Here is a 17,478-nt window from a genome sequence, read left to right as displayed (position 1 = left end):
TATATACCACATGAATATCATAAGTAAATCACGCACATTATTCATCTACATCCATGCAGAGCTAACGGATGTATACATAGTGCTCATTATGAAAAACTTTCCAGCAACATGATTATTTATTTATTTATTTATTAAAAACATGTTTCTCCATCACCAGACTCTGGGTGAGTCACAACAACATTTTCTTTCTCTCTTTTTCCACCTCCTTTAAAAAGTCGCATCTTTCTTCTCTATGCTTTACTGCTTCCAGTTCCTCCTTTCTCCTTATGGCCTAATGCCTTCCTCTTCTATTATTTTTAACATTATATGAAAAAGCACTTTAAATTTTTTAATAATTATGGATTACAAAAAAGTTATAATTGAATAAAGTGATGATACATAAGGTAAATGAAGTTTAAAGGGAGCATACAAACTGGGTGCTCTACCAGTGCCAAGATGCTACCAGATCAACTTAGAATTGGTCTGTTTGTGTTTGAGGCGCATTTTAAGGGCAAGGAGGTCAATATAGAGGATCTGATTGAGAACCGCAGAGGCACAAAGCAGCCCACCATGCAGGGCTCCAGCCATACCGTTACAGAATACGTCCTGACCTGTACACAAAACACATACACAAATACATTAAGCAGATATGTCTGCATCAGTCTCTGTGAAATCCACATACTGTACATGTTAGTAAGGTCACCTGTTAAGTAAAGTCCATCAACGGGTGTCTGTGGTCGTGTCCTAGCAATTGTTTCAGGGGTGAAACGCTCCAAATTGTGTTCAGCACCATACATTTCTCCTCGAGGAGCACCCAAATAATGGACATTAGTTAGAGGAGTGGCTGCGTCAATCATCACCACCTGAAAAACACATTTATACAAGTTCTGTTGACAGCATATATAGACAAGCGACACCTTTAGCAAGTTTATTTATCTATTTTCTTTTTTAAGGAGGGTGTGGCATATGTCTACTGATAACAGTACTGGCAAATTTAGATTCATAGCATAGTCAGTTGATAATTCTCATTTTACATTTATTGGAATCCATGATAGAAGAAAATGTTGAGATAAAAAGGGAATCAAGCCAGTTTAATACAGAAACCAGTTAATGTTATTTTTGAGACTAACCACTGAAATATGCAACAAATTTAATTAAAAAATCATAGCTAGCTATCCTGGAGCTGATGATACTCATTGAGCTGCAGTTTATACTATGTTTTTATTCAGGTTAAGTGTCACTTCAGCCTCCTCATCCACAAGGGCTGCATAACTTATCGTTTAACTCAGCTAGGTTGCTCTAGATTGAGAAATCACTGAAGTGCTAAATGTGACTACAGGCACAAGTAAATGGTATGGTAATTGGACTGAGCTTGTATAGTGCTTTACTAGCCATCCAACAACTCTAAACACTTTTACACTCCAGGTCACACCTACCCATTTACTTATTCATCCACGGATGGCAGAGGTTGCTATGGCCATCAGTTATCACACATTTATCCAAACACCAAAATTGACAAACACCTTGTCTCGCAGTTGAGGGAAAATTGTAAGTGCCCAGTCCAGCAGCTCCTGGGCCATGCTGTTCTTCAGACTCATGTAGTCCTCTCCCCTTTTGCCGAGCTTTGTCCCCTCCCATTCTTCAAACCACTCATAGCGTGCCATGGTTAGCAAAGTCATACAAGACTTGCCTGCAAAAAGGTGCAAAGGGAAATGCTGAAAGAGCAATGCGATTGGTTATAACTTGTTTAAGTTTTTATTGTCCTGAATAAACAACTGTTTTTCAGTTTGAAAATAAGTTGAGAATAAGAAAAGACCAGAAATTGAACAGGAAAAAAATGTCTTCAAAGTGGTTGTTCAACTTTCCATATTTGAATATTATTTTATATTGCAAGTTTTATAGTATAGTATCATGAAAACAAATGCAAAAGTATCTTTAGTTTTTGTATTATTGTAGTAATCAAGCATGGTTGTACACATTCCCAAGGCTGCCACATCATATTAGAACCACTGCCATAGAGTGACGAATATGGGGCTATCCCCTGCTCAATTGTGCTCCTGTAGCTATCTGTCTTTGTGCCCAGGTAAGCTAACATCATTATGTTTGTATTTTCTAATAACTCCCTCATTATATCTATATCTCCTCGAAACCTTGATTAAGTTCTTTTACATGTGACTTCTTTGCTGTGTTTTCTACTCTGGGTTAAAGTGTTGGCCACATTGCTCAGCAGTGCCCCATGACTGATGGCAGTATTGCAACTTTTGATCCATATCCATAAGCTTTGAGAGAACAGATGCAGAGTATGGATGAAGAGGTCTGTCCGTATCCGCAATATGCAGTTCAAACCTAGAGTATAAATGAGCCTCGAGACTTATTTGTTAATATTTGCTCTAGCTAAAATTGTGGGCGATCCCTCATTCAAATTGTTTAGCCTCCTGCTTTGCTTTCTAACTACTTGGGACTTAAGAAATGGACTTAGAAATGGGATTCACCCTTAATATTTTTAAGATATCGTGCTCTTTTATAGAGCTTTGTCCCCTCCCATTCTTCAAACCACTCATAGAGTGCCATGGCTAGCAAAGTCATACAAGTCTTGCCTGCAAAACGGTGCAAAGGGAAATGCTGAAAGGGCAATGCGATTGGTTATAACTTGTTTAAGTTGTTATTGTCCTAAATAAACAACTGTTTTTCAGTTTGAAAATAAGTTGAGAATGAGTCATCTTCCTTTACCTAGTATGGGTGACCCCTCACCCAAAAAGCTTGATTTTTGTGCAGTATGTACTGATGTATGTAAAGCCTTTTCATTTGCTGATCCTAACACTTATCTCAGAAAAGGGAACATGGGAAATTTTTGATTGGATAGCTAATGATAATTACTTGTTAAATTCAAATAACTTTGAAGGCATCCCTAACAGCGTAAAAGGCACCCAGGTTGAGAAGGGCTGCCCCACAACTACATTCTTGCCTCTTGCCCAGATGGATTACATGGCCAAAACTAGCCTTTGTATGATGTGAGTCACCTGGATGCCTGATGTTGGATGTAGGATCTTTAGCAGATGGGAAGGTGATGAACATCATGGGAATGTTGCCCAATACTTCCTCTCTGCTCAGGGAAGAGTACTGCTTCATACTTTAATTGTGATGAAACAAACAAAAAACTCAAAGTTAACAAGTGGAACAGAAGCTAAAATATTATGTGATACAAAAAACAATAAAATGAAAAAAAATGATGTATTTGTTTAACACAGAAAGTGTATTTTAGCTCCATGTAACTTGCACAAAAATTAAAGTTGTTCTCAAGATTGGTTGAAGCGAAATATGACACCAAAACTCAATGAAAGTTAATGATACATAGAGTATAGGGCTGTACATTAACTTTTTTTGCCCATAGCACTGGTGCTACCGAGGTTGACAATGTCTTGTTACCTATCAGCCTAAATTACAGCTCTCACTTAATGTCTAACAAAGCATCAGCCAATCATTGTTAAGAATTTTAGGGTGCAGCAGAGAAGAGAGATGCTGACGGTTCATCTCTACATTCAGACACAAAACAAGCAAACTGCTGGAAGCTGACAAACTTTAAAGAAATGTTGGTGCTTGAGGATGATTAGAGCAACATGATTTGTTAATCAGACCTTGAGATAGATCAGACAGAGAAGCAAATGAGCTAGTGGGCCTTTTAATGGATTTCTTGCAGGCCAATTCAAAAGGACCAAGGGCCACAGTTGGCCCACAGCCCATAGTCTGGACACCCCTCATATATTTACTGATACTCAGAGTAATAGGAAAATATGTCTGACATTGTTAGACCTTCATTAAACACTGTTAGAGTTTGGTCCATATTGTACAATCACACTGGGTTCTGATGTTTATAGAGCTAATGCAAATGAACAGATGCCTCTTTTCTCTCTAACACAGTGTAATGATAACAGCAGTACTACTGGAGTTAAATGGAACTTAAAACAAAAAATAAAATCTATCAGCAAAACGTGGTCGTTACGTTTCAGAGGAGCGCTGCTTTAATCCCAAGGTTTTTATTATGGCACGTATAGGCTAGACGATGTTACAAACAGGTATCTGCTAGCTTATTTCTTTGTTCTCCTTGTCCTCTCCAGTTAGTCACAGAGTTGACTGTTAGTGAGAGCTCTCAGTCTGCGCTAACTTCTAACCAAAGGTTAATGTATAAAATGATGCATTTTTTCCTTCACTAATATTGTAGCTGCTGTTGTTTGGTTAACAAGCTAATACATGTCTGGATTTCGCATGAAAGTCCGGGCAGACAGACAGCAGCGGATGGCGGAGACATGAGGGAGAGTGACAGGAGCACGGAGGAGTAGATCAATACTGCCACACACGGCATAAACTTTATGTGCATTGTTAGGGTAAAGACACAGCCCTGAGCCTGCCCCGTCCATATGAGTTGCTGCCGGTCACTTTCTCACCATCAACTTCAGCTGTTGAGCGTGGCTGCTCGCTCTCCAGATGCACAGGATTACACATGATGAGAGGAAATAACATTCTGCTTGAATTTAAAATGTGCCAGAAATGTAAAATAAATGGACTGGGCATGGATTTAAAATCTCAAATCAAAGTGGGATGGAGTTTTTGTGGCAACAAGTAAAACCTAAAGTCTTATCTGTGTACTTGGCATGCATGCACCTCTCTCACGTTGTCATAGCACCTGTGCGATAAGGAGTGACAACCTCTTAGCACAGACCATTTTTCTTGTAGCATTTGTGACATATATGTCGCACTGTACAGCCCTGGAATAGAATAAATAGAGTAAAATATGAGGCAGGGATAAAAAAATAATGATGAGGAATAACATTTTTTCTGTCTTAATTCATTGTTGGGATTTTGTGGTTATTTGAGGTTTTTGGCTGTTTCAGCCTTGCATGAAGTCATTTTTTTCCAATACTGAGAAATAATAATAGAAAATTACAAAACAGTAGGAAATAAAAAAACTCACAGTACATCCAAGTCATTGTCTTTATACATCCAGAAGTTGGTGGAAACAATCCCTAGTTCCTCTTTGGTTCCATCTAGACCAACAAAGACCAGGAAAGAACCCATACCATGACGCACCATACCCAGCAGAGACCGAATCTCTGTAGAAGGAAATATGCAGGAGAGAAAACAGAAAATTTGAAAAAAGAAAAAAGAAAAAAAAAAAAACCCTGAATGAAAATTTAGTGGTCAAAGTCCACATATGCATGTCTGTATGTATTGTTTTGTAGAAAAGATAGAGCTCAATGGACTTGGGCTTTTTGGGCTAACATTTTTTTAATTGTTAACACGTAGTTGTGACAAAGAGAAATGAAAATGAAACTTGAGTATTTGGAAATATATATAATAATGTTCCTGTTGGCGTTTGAAAAACAATCAAGATATTTGAGATGCATCTGATTCATAGTTAATTAAGAGAAGTTAAAAAAAAAGTTGCATGGACCATTTGGTGGTCAAAGCCTTGCTCACTTCTGATCTTATGGTAGGAACGGATCTTTGCAAACTCTTCAATTATGATGATACCAATCCTTTTTATACCAGTTTAGAGCAGCAGAAGCCTTTTGATGAGAGGCTACACATCTTAAAAAAGTTGAACCAAGTTTAGCTTCCGTTACGATAAAGCTTTAAAATATCACGGTATGGATGACTGAGAATCTTCATGGACACTGTGACCAATTATTATTATTTTTTACTGTTAATAAAACCATTCTTTCATAGTATTTTTAAAATGCCCTTAAGGTATTTAAGGTGGGAAAATTTCCCCTTTTAATCTTCTTCTGTTTGAAGTTCTATTATTATTTATTTTAAGCAGGATTTTACTGTGTGTTGGAGGAAACATACTTTGAACTATTTCATACAGCACGCAACTACAGATTTATCAAATAATAATTGCATATTTTATCTTCTTTATAAGCAAATAGATATTTTATTTCTTTTGAAAATCTGAAAACATGTTCCAACCATAATTAAATGGCTTCTGATAAAAAAAAACCCTGAATTAAAAGAGAACAGTAATTCAAGCTATAAAAACTGTGTATTAGAGTAAAAGTGGCAAAACCATTTCCTTCTGTCTTTAAAGTAATAAGAATACAAAATTTAATGACAAGGACTCTGGTAAATTTTGAGTAAGTGGTTTGTTATAAAATCTTTTTTCACTGCAGTTGCTTAATGTGAATACTTACTTTAATGGTAAGCACTCCTCCTTTCTGCAAACTACTGCAATTTAATTTTTGTAGACCTGAGGTGGTACAACAGATTGCATGCAACATCTTGTTAATTTTATCCTGCCAGTATGTGAAAGAGTCATTTTTATCTGTGTCTGAGTGCTGCTACTAATTTTTGTCTGTAATTTGTCCAAAGTTATATGTAAAGAATTGAGTGAGAAATTGGGGAGATAGAGGACATAGAGGAGAGGAGCCACTGGTCTGATTTGAACGCAGGTCACCTGCATCTCAAGGACAACATCCTCTGTATACAGAGGTGCAATGCATGCACCCCATGTGCCTTGTATTTTAGAAGTATAGTTTATTAATTATGTGTAGGAATTGATTTCAAAAAGAAAAGCTTGAAAATATTCAAGTATCAATTTGACTGTCTCAATCTGCCCATCTGTACTGAACACATGAAACTACAGATTTCCATATAACGTTAGCACTGCAGTGCTTAAAATGAACTAGCAAAATGTCCATTTTGTTCACACTAATATTATATACAAATGAATGTTCATAGTTCACATGTCAAATTTTGAAGTTCATAGACCAAAGCTGAAGCCTCTGTCATATGTGGTGTCCCTCAAGGCTCTGTCCTAGGATCCCTACTATTCATCTTCTACATGCTGCTACTGGGTCGTGTCATTAGCCGGCATGGAATATCATTCCATTGCTATGCTGATGACACTCAGCTATACCTGAGGACTGACACTAACCCCTCCTCTACTCCAGCCTCTCCATCACCACCTACATCCTCCTCACCCCCTCTCCCCTCCTTCTCCAACTGCCTGGAGGAAATAAAGACATGGATGAGTCGAAACTTCCTCCAGCTTAACAGCTCAAAAACTGAAGCCATTCTCATCTGCACCCCTCATCAGGTCCAATCTTCCACCATAACCACCATCTCCTTTTCCGGTCAAGATATCCCCCTCTCAAACACAGTAACCAACCTCGGTGTAAAGCTCAACCCACATCTCACTTTTGGAAATCACATCAAACATCTGTACAAAACCTGCTTCCTCCATCTTAAGAACATTTCCAAGCTCCGCCCTTCCCTGACTTTTGCTGATGCTGAGAAACTCATTCACGCCTTTGTTTCCTCCAGGCTTGACTACTGCAATAGCCTGCTCATTGGAATACCCCAAAAAAACCTTCAAAAACTTCAGTTCATCCAGAACAGTGCTGCCTGTATTCTCATGAAAATCCGCAAACATGAACACATCACCCCCATTCTTCAGAACCTCCACTGGCTCCCCATAACCTCCAGAATCCACTTTCAGATTGCTCTCCTCACCCACCTCTGCATCCATGGCAACACCCCAGTCTACCTCAAAGACCTCTGCACCCCGCACACATCCTCTCGACACCTCCGGTCCCACAGCTCCAACTGGCTTTTTCAGCCCCAAACAAATCTCCAGACCATGGGAGACCGGGCCTTTTTCTCCGCGGCCCCCCGCATCTGGAACACCCTCCCTGACCATCTGAGGAATCCTCAGCCTCTGGACTCTTTCAAAAAAGGCCTTAAGACTTTTCTGTTCACACAGGCCTTTCCAAACTGCTTTTGATGCTGTTTTTACTCTTTCTGATCTTACTGATTTGGTGTTTTTATGTCCTTTTGATTTTTAGCATACTCTGTAGCACTTTGAGATTTTCCTTAATGAAAAGTGCATTATAAATAAAATGTATTGTTATTTCACTCCCAAGTTTTACACAAATTAACGCCATAAACTATAAACAGGTTATACAAAGCTGATCATAATTTTGTAAACTTGTTACCAGGTAGAATTGTAAGGAGAAGGGCTCTATCCTACACCCAAATTAAGTTTTGACCTGGAATTTACTGACTTACACAATTTAAGTAGAGTTCCTGGTGCTGTATAAGGGGCCAAAGTGACTTAAACTTACAGTTTGAATTAACATTTTCATTTGCCAGCAGTTGTCAGGTAGTTTAAACACTGTAAAAAGGACATGGAGGAAATGCCAAGTGCTGCGTCTTATGTAGTTGTCAGTGACAGCAGCCACTCTTTTGCCATCCAGTCTTCCAGGCTGACTGAAAGCTATTACTTTGCTTTTACCTGATAATGGAATTCCAAGCATAGCATATACAAATGGCCTGTGTGATTCATGACTTGTTTTGTTTTTGTTTTTCATGAACCTAGACAACTTATAGCAAGTCACTTCATTGGCAAATACTTTATAACTGTCCCAGCAACAAATTCTGCATAAAAGCATTGTACAATAATGTGGCTAGTATCACAATAGAAAACTTTCTTTGACAAGTATTTTAGCTGAACTGCTTTTCACTGTCTTTAAAATGAACTAAAATAATGAATTCATTTGTGTCTTGAAAACTGAACTGTTGAGGTATGAGACCCTTCAATGAACACATTGTATGAACATCCATTATTACCTGGTTTGTCCTGTATGTGTTGAGGCAGAAATTTTTGGAACGTGTTGAAGATTCCAGCATTGGAAATGACAACAGGGGCGCAGACCTCAAACTCTTCTTGTCCTTTACGCACTGTCACACCTTACACATAAAAGCATAAATTGAGTATTGCAAAGGAATCACAAATTGATATCACAACAGGTATATTATTTTATGATGGTCCATGTCTGTAACATGTTTTCAGAGAACTGTAGAGTGATTCATTATACAGGATTACTATATGGTGCTGCTGACAAAATTTTACACATGCTTGAACACAAAAAGACCATCACACTTATACTATCAAAAGGCCATTAACCTTACTTGTATTTATTTGAAAACAAAAAAGAATTTTCTCTGCTCTAATGAAAAGAGAATCAAATGAACCAAAAAAAAAAAAAAAAAATGTAGACCATCTGCATTCAAATTTCTACTACAAAAAAAGTTTCTGTGTAATCCTCCTTTTCTCACCTTGGACCTTCCCATGCTGGTTAAGCAGGATGCGCTGTACAGGTGCCCTGACAAGCACAGCTCCCCCTGCCTGCTGAATGACAGGGATGATGTGAAATGCAAATTCGCTGGCGCCCCCTCGAGGGTAGTATGCACCACGCTTGTAGTGGTGAAGAAGGAGTGCATTTATGAGAAAGCTGGATTCTTTAGGTGGGACACCTAAAGTGACATGATAAAGAGTGTTAAGAGGAAATACAGCTTGTGTGCCAGAGGAGAAGCATGAATGCGTATTTCCATTACCATAGAAGAGGTAGGCAGACAGAGCCTTCAAGTCCTTGTTCTGTGTGAGGTGGGACATTATTTCTGAATGGTTGGTTTCTGCCAGGCGGAACACTGATGATATGCGATGTAATAAGCCTGTCTGGACCAGAAAGTTCACCAGCCAATACGGTATCATTTTTAAGATGGCAAGGAGGGGTGTCCGTCTTGAGGCTAGCTGCAAGAGGAGTTGAATCATTAGTATCAGCAATACGCTCCAATAATCAAACACCTTGGTGATGAAGATGCATTTTAGGTGTTCTGCATCTTAAGTACTTTCAGGCCACTCCAGCCTCCCTCTTTAAAGTGACTGACCTATTTGAATAGAGGTCCAGTAAATTGGTGCTAGTATTCTTGCATTTAGTGAAATAGGATTGCCTGAGTGCAGTGAATGTGTCTCCAGTGACCGTAGTATAAAGATACCTATGTCTGCAAGAACCAGTCACTGGTTAATAAGTATTAATGGATACCATTATACTATAAAGACCAAAAAACACTCCAAGAAACTCAGGGAAAAGGATATTGAAAAGTTTAAGTCAGGGAATGGATACAAAAACTGCAAGGCACTGAATTGAACTGAACTGAACTGAATCTGCCTAGATCAGGCTGTCCTCACAAACTGAGTGACCTTGCAAGAAGGAGACTAGTGGAGGTCAACAAGACACACTGAAGGAGTTACATGCTTCAGCAGCTGAGATGGAAGAGACTCTGCATACACCAACTGTTACCCAAGTTCATTACCAGTCAAAGCTTTATGGGACAGTGGTAAAGAGGAAGCCACTGTTGAAGTATACTCATTAAACCTAGACTAGAGTTCACCAAAAGGCATGTGGGAGACTCCATGGTCAAGCGGAAGAAAATTCTTTGGTCTGTTATTTTTTGGCAGACAACAAACACCTGCACTTCACCACAAACACACCATCCTCAGTGTAAAGCACACTGGTGGCAACATCATTTATCATTTATTATTTAATGTTTATTTGTATAGGGGGATGCTTCTTTGGAGCCAGCCCTGGAAGGCTCGTAAAGGTAAAGGGTTTAATGAATTTTGCAAAATATAGGAAAATCCTGGAGGACAATCTTATTTAGTCTGTAATAAAACTACAGCTTGGAAGAAGATTTGTTTCCAGCAAGAAAATATACAACATACCTGAAGCATACAGCAAGAGCTACCCAGAAAAGGTTCTAAGACAACAAGGCGAATGTTCTAGAAAGGCTGAGTCAAGATCCCACTACTACTCACTTTCTACTTTGTAGAAATCTACCATTAAGAGTTTTTTGTCTTTTTTTGTCAAAAAAGCCAAATTATCTTGACCATGATTGATTTATAAAATCAATAACAGGTAAGAACATTTTTATAGGTGCTGTATTCTATCTAGTGATGATCAATGCAGCTTTGTTAAAATCTGCTAAAAGTACAATACCTGGGATTTGGATATATCATAATCAAACTAGGATGGCTGTCTGAGGCGGCAGACCCACGCCTAAGCAGCGCCACCGAGGAACTTACGCTCCATTGATTACTATGGTGTTCAAAATTTCAAAGTCTGAGAAAAACTGAATGGGTGCGTGGATCATCACCAAAATCTAATCAATTCTTCCCTGTCATTATCCCAATATTCCCTGAAAGTTTAATGAAAAAAATCCGACTTTCCGTTCTCGAGTTATCCTGTACACATACAAACAAACAAACAAATAAACAAACAAACAAACAAACAAACAAACAAATAAAGATACGAAACCCTTTTACATATTTATTACCCTACATATTATTTATTTATTAAACACCATTACATACATACACATAAAGTGAAGTTGTTGTCACAGTCTACCCCATGTACCTGTTCTGTGTACCTGCTCAATAGCATCACTGTCACAATGAACTCTCATTGAGCTGCAATGTACAGTGCTTAACAATTTTATTTGACCACCATCCAGAGTAAGGTTTATGCCACAGCTGCCCTAAATTAACAGCATTGGTAATTACCAAAATCATTTTTTATGTTTCTGCAATGGTTAATACACTGATATGTACAAGCTCTTTAACTGAAATGACATTTTTAATGCTAAAATATAATTATTATTTCTATCCATGAATTTTCAAATTTACTGCTTAACAAAAAAAAAAAAAAAAACTAAAAAAAATAGTACAGCACATTATTTTTCTTGATTAATATGCCAAATTATAGTTATTTACATGCATTCCTGAACAAAAAAAAAATAGTTTTAGTGGTTGAATGTTATGCTTGATTGATTTCTGACTTCTCAGAGAAGCCCAATGAGCCAGCTCAAATTTGGTTATAAAAAGGTGAATTCAGTTTGAAATTCCTCATTCCTGTTCAAAATGGTAAAACGTGGAGAGCTCACTGAAAAAGAAAGAGTCCGCATCAAAGCACTTCATGATGCTGGATGATCTCTGAGACAAATATGACAGGTGGTCTAATAAACTTTTTAAGCACTGTATGTGCAAAGCAGTCAAGTTTATGCAGTACTTTGTTACCTTTGCCAAGGAGAATATGTAATCAGATGGGTTTGTTTGTTTGTTTGTTTGTTTGTCAGCAACATAACTCAAAAAGGCATGGATGGATTTCGTGAAATTTTCAGGAAATGTCAGAAATGGCGTAAGGAAGAACTGATAAGATTTTGGGACTGATCCGATCACCATCTGGATCCAGGAATTTTTTAAAAGATTCTGGACTATTGGGAGATAGGGCTAATGGCGGAGGTCTGCGCTGTTACCACTTTACACCAGGAGATGGCAGACATGAGTAACTTATTCAAAGTTTTGGAGTTTATAGAGTTTGGAAGATACACACCCGGTCGAGGAGACGAGTCAGAGCGTAACAAACAGTAAGACAGCGAATTGTAGCAAGAATACTCACAATCAGGGCTTGACATTAACACTTGCCAACTAGCCAAATGGCTAGCCAAACTAGCCAGTGGCAGGTAGCAGCATCATTCTAACTAGCCATGATGGCTGGTTGAATTTATCAGTGTCACAACTTATGCTGCACTCTGAAAGTGCTTGTCAGTTAGCCCTTATGATTTAGGCTTGTTACAGAGAGGCGTTTTGGGCACATACAAGCCTCAAATTTCCCCCAAAACTGAAAAGTGTCTGGTCTCGTCATCCATCCATGAGTTTTTACGCAGTGCTGGGCTTCATGCTGTGTGACGCACATATACGGACACACACTTGCACTGACGTGTTGGTTATTTAGACTGAAGGCTTCTTTCTGTGTAGGGAAAAAGTTTCAGAATATTGGAGGATAAACTCAGACCTGAACATTCCTCTGCTTATATTCGCCTCTCTCTTCACAGAGGATCAGCGCGTTAGCGCCGTGTGTGTGTGTGCTCCAGCTGTGTGTCTCTCTCCCTCTTGTGCGAGCCAGGGTGTGCAGTGTGTCTGAATATTATTTGAGTAATACTCCATCTATAGTCTTTGTTTGTTGAGGGCGTCCTTAACGATAAAACCAGCGGAAATGCACGTATGATTTTAACGTCATTAATACCTTTGATACGTTTGTATAATGACTTGCCTTATATTGATCATTAACGCATATAAAAGACAAGAGAAACTCTGAAACTTTAAATCAGTTCACTGAGGCAGTCAGAAACAGAAGCAGAAGGATAAAAGTCTGTAAACGTTCACTTTGGAGTCAAAGGGAATTAAACTAAACAGTAATTTTTTTGCTTCTATAATTAAACAACAGACAGTCCAGTTGTTTAATGTTCTTCAAATGTGTACTTCATGCACCAAATGTAAGTCATGTATTATTTAAACAGATATTTTGTTAAATTCTAGGCACACATATGAAGTCATTTCCACCATAAAGTTTAAGGGGAGAACAGAGCAGAGGACAGGAGAAGTAAAACACGTGTGTCATACTGTATCATACCCTTTGTACCAAATTTGGCATTTAGCTCATAATTTCCAACATCAAAATAGTAGCTAGTGGAAAAGTGGCTAGTAAGTTTGCAAAACCACTAGCCACTGTGGCTGGTGAGCAAGAAAGTTAATGTCAAGCCCTGCTCACAATGCTGGGAGGAATAGAGGAATATTCACCCTCTGCCATGACTTCCACACGTAGCGAGGCCAATGCTTTGCCTCACCGTGTCTCCACCCCACCAGGGAGGGAGTAATCGGCGAATTAGATTTTGGGAGTGATCCGGATCACTGTCTGGATCCAGAAATTTCTAGTTGTCTATGGCTTTTTCATCTAACATTTCAATGTTATCTCTGTTATTGCCATGCACTTTTGCAAACTGATCAAGCATTTTTTAATTAAATCCCTGGTATGTGATGTGTGGAAGTTTTTTGTATGAAGTAGTGTTGTGTGGTAACTTGTAGCTCTAGGTATCTGAGGTTGAAGCTCATAGCTTTTACACCCATTAACTCAGATGATAAATGTCCTAGTTATCCTACTTAATACATATGGGACCTTGCAAAGAGGATGTGCTGTCTTAGAAAGTGCTGTTAATCTACTACAGTTGTCACTGTATACCTTCCAGTTTACCTTCATTAATCTCATGAACTCATCAATGGAGTCCTCTTCTCCTGGGAACTGCTTCTTCAGGCTGGCTGCCATCTCAGTCTTCCCTGCATGGATCTGATACTCCCTGTGAGTGAGAGAAGCAAAGTAAGATGGGTCAGACAATGTGGAAAAAAACCTGACTTCTGGAAGGCCACATTCATTTCCCAGGCCAAACACACTCAGAGCCATGGTAATAGGTACCCTATAGGTACATTATACATGTTTCTTACTGGCGAATCCATCTGGCAAAGCTCCCATTTGAACCGTTTCGGCCCAGTTAGAAAGCGACAGGACCAATCAGCAACGGGGGGCAGTACTTTCAGGGGCGGCGGAGCCGTGATGTAAGCAATCAGCAACAAGAGGCCAGTGCAGATATGGTGAAATTCATTAGCGTGGATGCTGCTAAAGCATCAGTTTTATTAGAAATTTACGACATTTCTTCATTAAATGAAGAACAAAGAACAACATTGAGTTGTTTTCTTTTCAGAAATGACGAAAGTTGTGTACTGACATGTCTACAGTCGCCATGGTTTATGTTATGCAGTTCTGTATGGAGTTTACTCCTCGGTCGCAGCTACATCATGTGTTTTTTGCTCTGATTGGCCCATAAAAATGTGACAGACAGAACGTTCATCCAATCACCCTCCAAGATTTTCTTTTCAAAGACTCTGCCCTTTCCCAAACACTGAGTATGAGAGGTTTTCCAGATAGATGTGTGAAACAAATCCATTTTGCGTGCCAGGTTAACTTAAACCAGTATTATTAGAAATGGCCAGAGGTGGGACAAGGCCATTGTTTTGTAGGTCACAAGTAAGGAATGTCTTTGGCAACAAGTCCCAATTTAAGTCCCAAAGTAAGACAGGAATGTTCAAAGTAAAGTCCTTCATACAAAACAGACAAGCCCTAAATTTTAATATTTAACTTCCAAACAATTGATTAGCACCCTTCACCAAATCATAGTTTTCAGCCCCAGTGGTTTAACTAGCAAGCATTCAAGGTCATTCAAGCTTGCTGTTGAGCATTACCTTGCAAGAAATATAAGCCTCAATTTACCATTCCTTGTTTACCTTTGAATGTTATACAACTTGATACATGGTGCTGTTCAAGTCATAAGTCCAAGTAAAGTCACGAGTCACTGGTGTTAAAGTTCAGGTTGAGTTGTAAGTCCTTGATATTTTCAAGTCCAAAGTCATCAAATTTGTGACAGGAGTCTGGCTCAAGTCAAAGTCATGTGACTTAAGTCCACAGTTTTAAAAATGGGTTCACAAAGTTCTACACAACTTGTTACCTTCGCTCATCATGCTGACCAAGAATCAGGGTGTCAAAGTGCTGCTCCAGGCGTGTGAACTGTAGCTGCCCATCTGTGATCTGATCCAAGGCAACCTTCAATAGGCTGTTTTCATGTAGCTGGCCCAGGTAATGGATACCTGTTGGAAATAAGAAAGCCGTACACTTTTTGCATATAGGCATATTTTTTCTTCCTTGAAGGATTTCTAAATGCTTTAAGGCACACTGCAGTCGCAGTGTTAAGTATGTTAGTGTGCTTTTGTTTGCCCTCTTACCCACATCAAACTCAAATCCCTTATTCTCAAAGGTGTGTGTGCAGCCCCCAGCCTGATCGTGTTGCTCCAGAACTACAACTCTTTTCCCAGCTTTGGACAAAAGGGCAGCTGCAGTCAAACCTCCCACTCCACTTCCAATCACAACTGCATCCAAAGCAGGAGGTACTCTGTCTGGACCAAATCCTTTGAGAAAACATTACAGAGTTGAATTAAAAGAGGAACCATCTGTATGATTTATAAAGATGTGTTTTAACTTCTTCACAACATTCCCCATCTGTAAATGCAGTAAAAAAAGATCCAACTGAGGCTTGGGTGTATATATTTTTTCAGGTTATATACTGTGAATCTATGATTCTAAAAGAATAAAATCCATCAACTACATATACAATATGGTTATGGTATGAATAAGTGGTAATATCATAAGTGAAAATGCAACATGACCAGCTAAAAAGGTAGTTGCTTCAGTGTACTGTAAACATTATACACAATTGTTATTTACTCCACATAAAGACATAATTGTAAGACCTCCCCTGGAGAGACTATTGTAGCATTTTGAGTATATTTTAGAAATAACTTTCTCAATAAAAACTGCAGGCCATCAAAGCCAAGAGATTTCCACCAATTTAGGATGAAGTCAAAATAAATAACAACTGAAACAAAAGTATGTAACAAAAAAATAAATAAACCTTGTGCTATAAATAGTTCCCTGCCACGTTAACATCTTTATTGGATTAATATGACCACTATATGCATTTTGTTGTTGCATTAATTGCTGCAGATGTCTTTACAACTTTACTATATACTGTTGGAAAGTTCAGTATGTCATGCTATTAGCTCCTTAAATGCTCCTTAATGTGCCTGTTGTAGTGAGGTTCTCACATACGCCTGCATCAGTGAGAACAATGTGTCTTATGTTATAAACTTACAGGGAAATCATCTTTTATTATTAAGATATTGCATTAGTAAGATATGGGAGTTTTTTTTTTTTTTTTTTTTTACAAAGAAAGTACATTATAAACAGAAGATAACACAAAGCTCATGTAGACAATACACAGTGCTAAACAAATTATCATGAGAAAGAAGATCAGACTTTGTATTGGAAACAACCTTTCTTACCTCTCTTCAGCCTGTCATCCCTCTCTCTGCTGTCAGTGACTAAAGGTCCTGGTGGTCTCACACACTTCTCGCTGAACACCTTGTACCGTTGCCCAGTGATCAAGAAAAGGAGGATGACCACCATCAGCAATGCACAGCTCAGTAAGCCAAGCAGCCACCACCACATAGTGGCCACAACACAGCTCTGACAACAGAAGGAAGGGAAGAAATAACAAAAAGATGAGGTAGATTGAGAGAGTAATCCAAAATGAGGAGAGAAGGCAAGATAGAGGACTGAACGATTAAATTAAAAAGTTTAGTAAGAGGAAAGATGAGAAGATATTGTTCAAAAAAGCTTTTTTTAAAGAGTGCTTTGCTGCAAATGAGAAGATGATAAAAAGGAGGGATGGAGAGTAGGATAGATGCTTATAAAGTAATAGAGGCTGGTTATTGGACATATGACTCATGACATTTTGGCAATGCGGAATACTCAAAGAGCATGTAACACATTCTCCACACTTTAGGCATGAGACTGTAAGAGACAAGAGAGCTGAGTGTTTACCACTTTCCAAGGCTCCATTCAGACTGGTTTGTGTAACAAATTCAATTGCTGCTTGTTACTTAAATGCCTTGTGGCAACTATTTCTTACAAACATGTTACTGTAGCTGAAATCATCATGGTTCCTCTGCATAATTGTAAATGGAGATGCTTTCAGAATAGCTCTAAATCGATTAGTATTTGGGCACTTGGCTTCTATGGTAGATGGGCTGCTCAGGTGCATGAGTTTGTCAGTTTGACTTTTAATAAACAGAATATCTTTCATGAGTATTTTCCTTCTCATCCTACCCTCTTTTTCCTCTAACAATATGCTCCCTATGCCCAGAATATAAAATCTAAA

At 38.6% G+C, this 17,478-nt stretch overlaps 1 protein-coding gene across 1 annotated transcript; it reads right to left on the bottom strand.

Moving 5' to 3' along the window:
- Positions 1-438: 438 nt before the first annotated feature.
- Positions 439-16,766, bottom strand: LOC121503847 (all-trans-retinol 13,14-reductase-like). Its single transcript, XM_041778414.1, has 12 exons — positions 16,601-16,766; positions 15,485-15,667; positions 15,211-15,349; positions 13,905-14,007; positions 9,373-9,568; positions 9,094-9,291; positions 8,605-8,724; positions 4,949-5,087; positions 3,000-3,109; positions 1,503-1,669; positions 683-842; positions 439-590 (listed from the first exon to the last, which is right to left on the bottom strand). The coding sequence occupies exons 1-12, from the start codon at positions 16,764-16,766 to the stop codon at positions 439-441; spliced, it is 1,833 nt and encodes a 610-aa protein (XP_041634348.1).
- Positions 16,767-17,478: the final 712 nt, after the last annotated feature.

Source organism: Cheilinus undulatus, linkage group 21 (assembly GCF_018320785.1).
Source record: "Cheilinus undulatus linkage group 21, ASM1832078v1, whole genome shotgun sequence".
NCBI classification, from domain to species: Eukaryota; Metazoa; Chordata; class Actinopteri; order Labriformes; family Labridae; genus Cheilinus; species Cheilinus undulatus.
Note: the sequence above shows the minus strand (reverse complement) of the source record. Positions and strands in the feature narration are given on the sequence as shown.

Excerpts from the sequence above, each read along its gene's own strand:
- LOC121503847 (XM_041778414.1), bottom strand. The coding sequence starts at position 16,766 with ATGTGGTGGTGGCTGCTTGGCTTACTGAGCTGTGCATTGCTGATGGTG. Across the intron at positions 3,110-4,948 it reads GACAATGACTTGGATGTACT|TATGAAGCAGTACTCTTCCC; the intron begins GTGAGTTTTTTT and ends TCACAATTAAAG. Across the intron at positions 843-1,502 it reads TCCCTCAACTGCGAGACAAG|GTGGTGATGATTGACGCAGC; the intron begins GTGTTTGTCAAT and ends TGTGTTTTTCAG.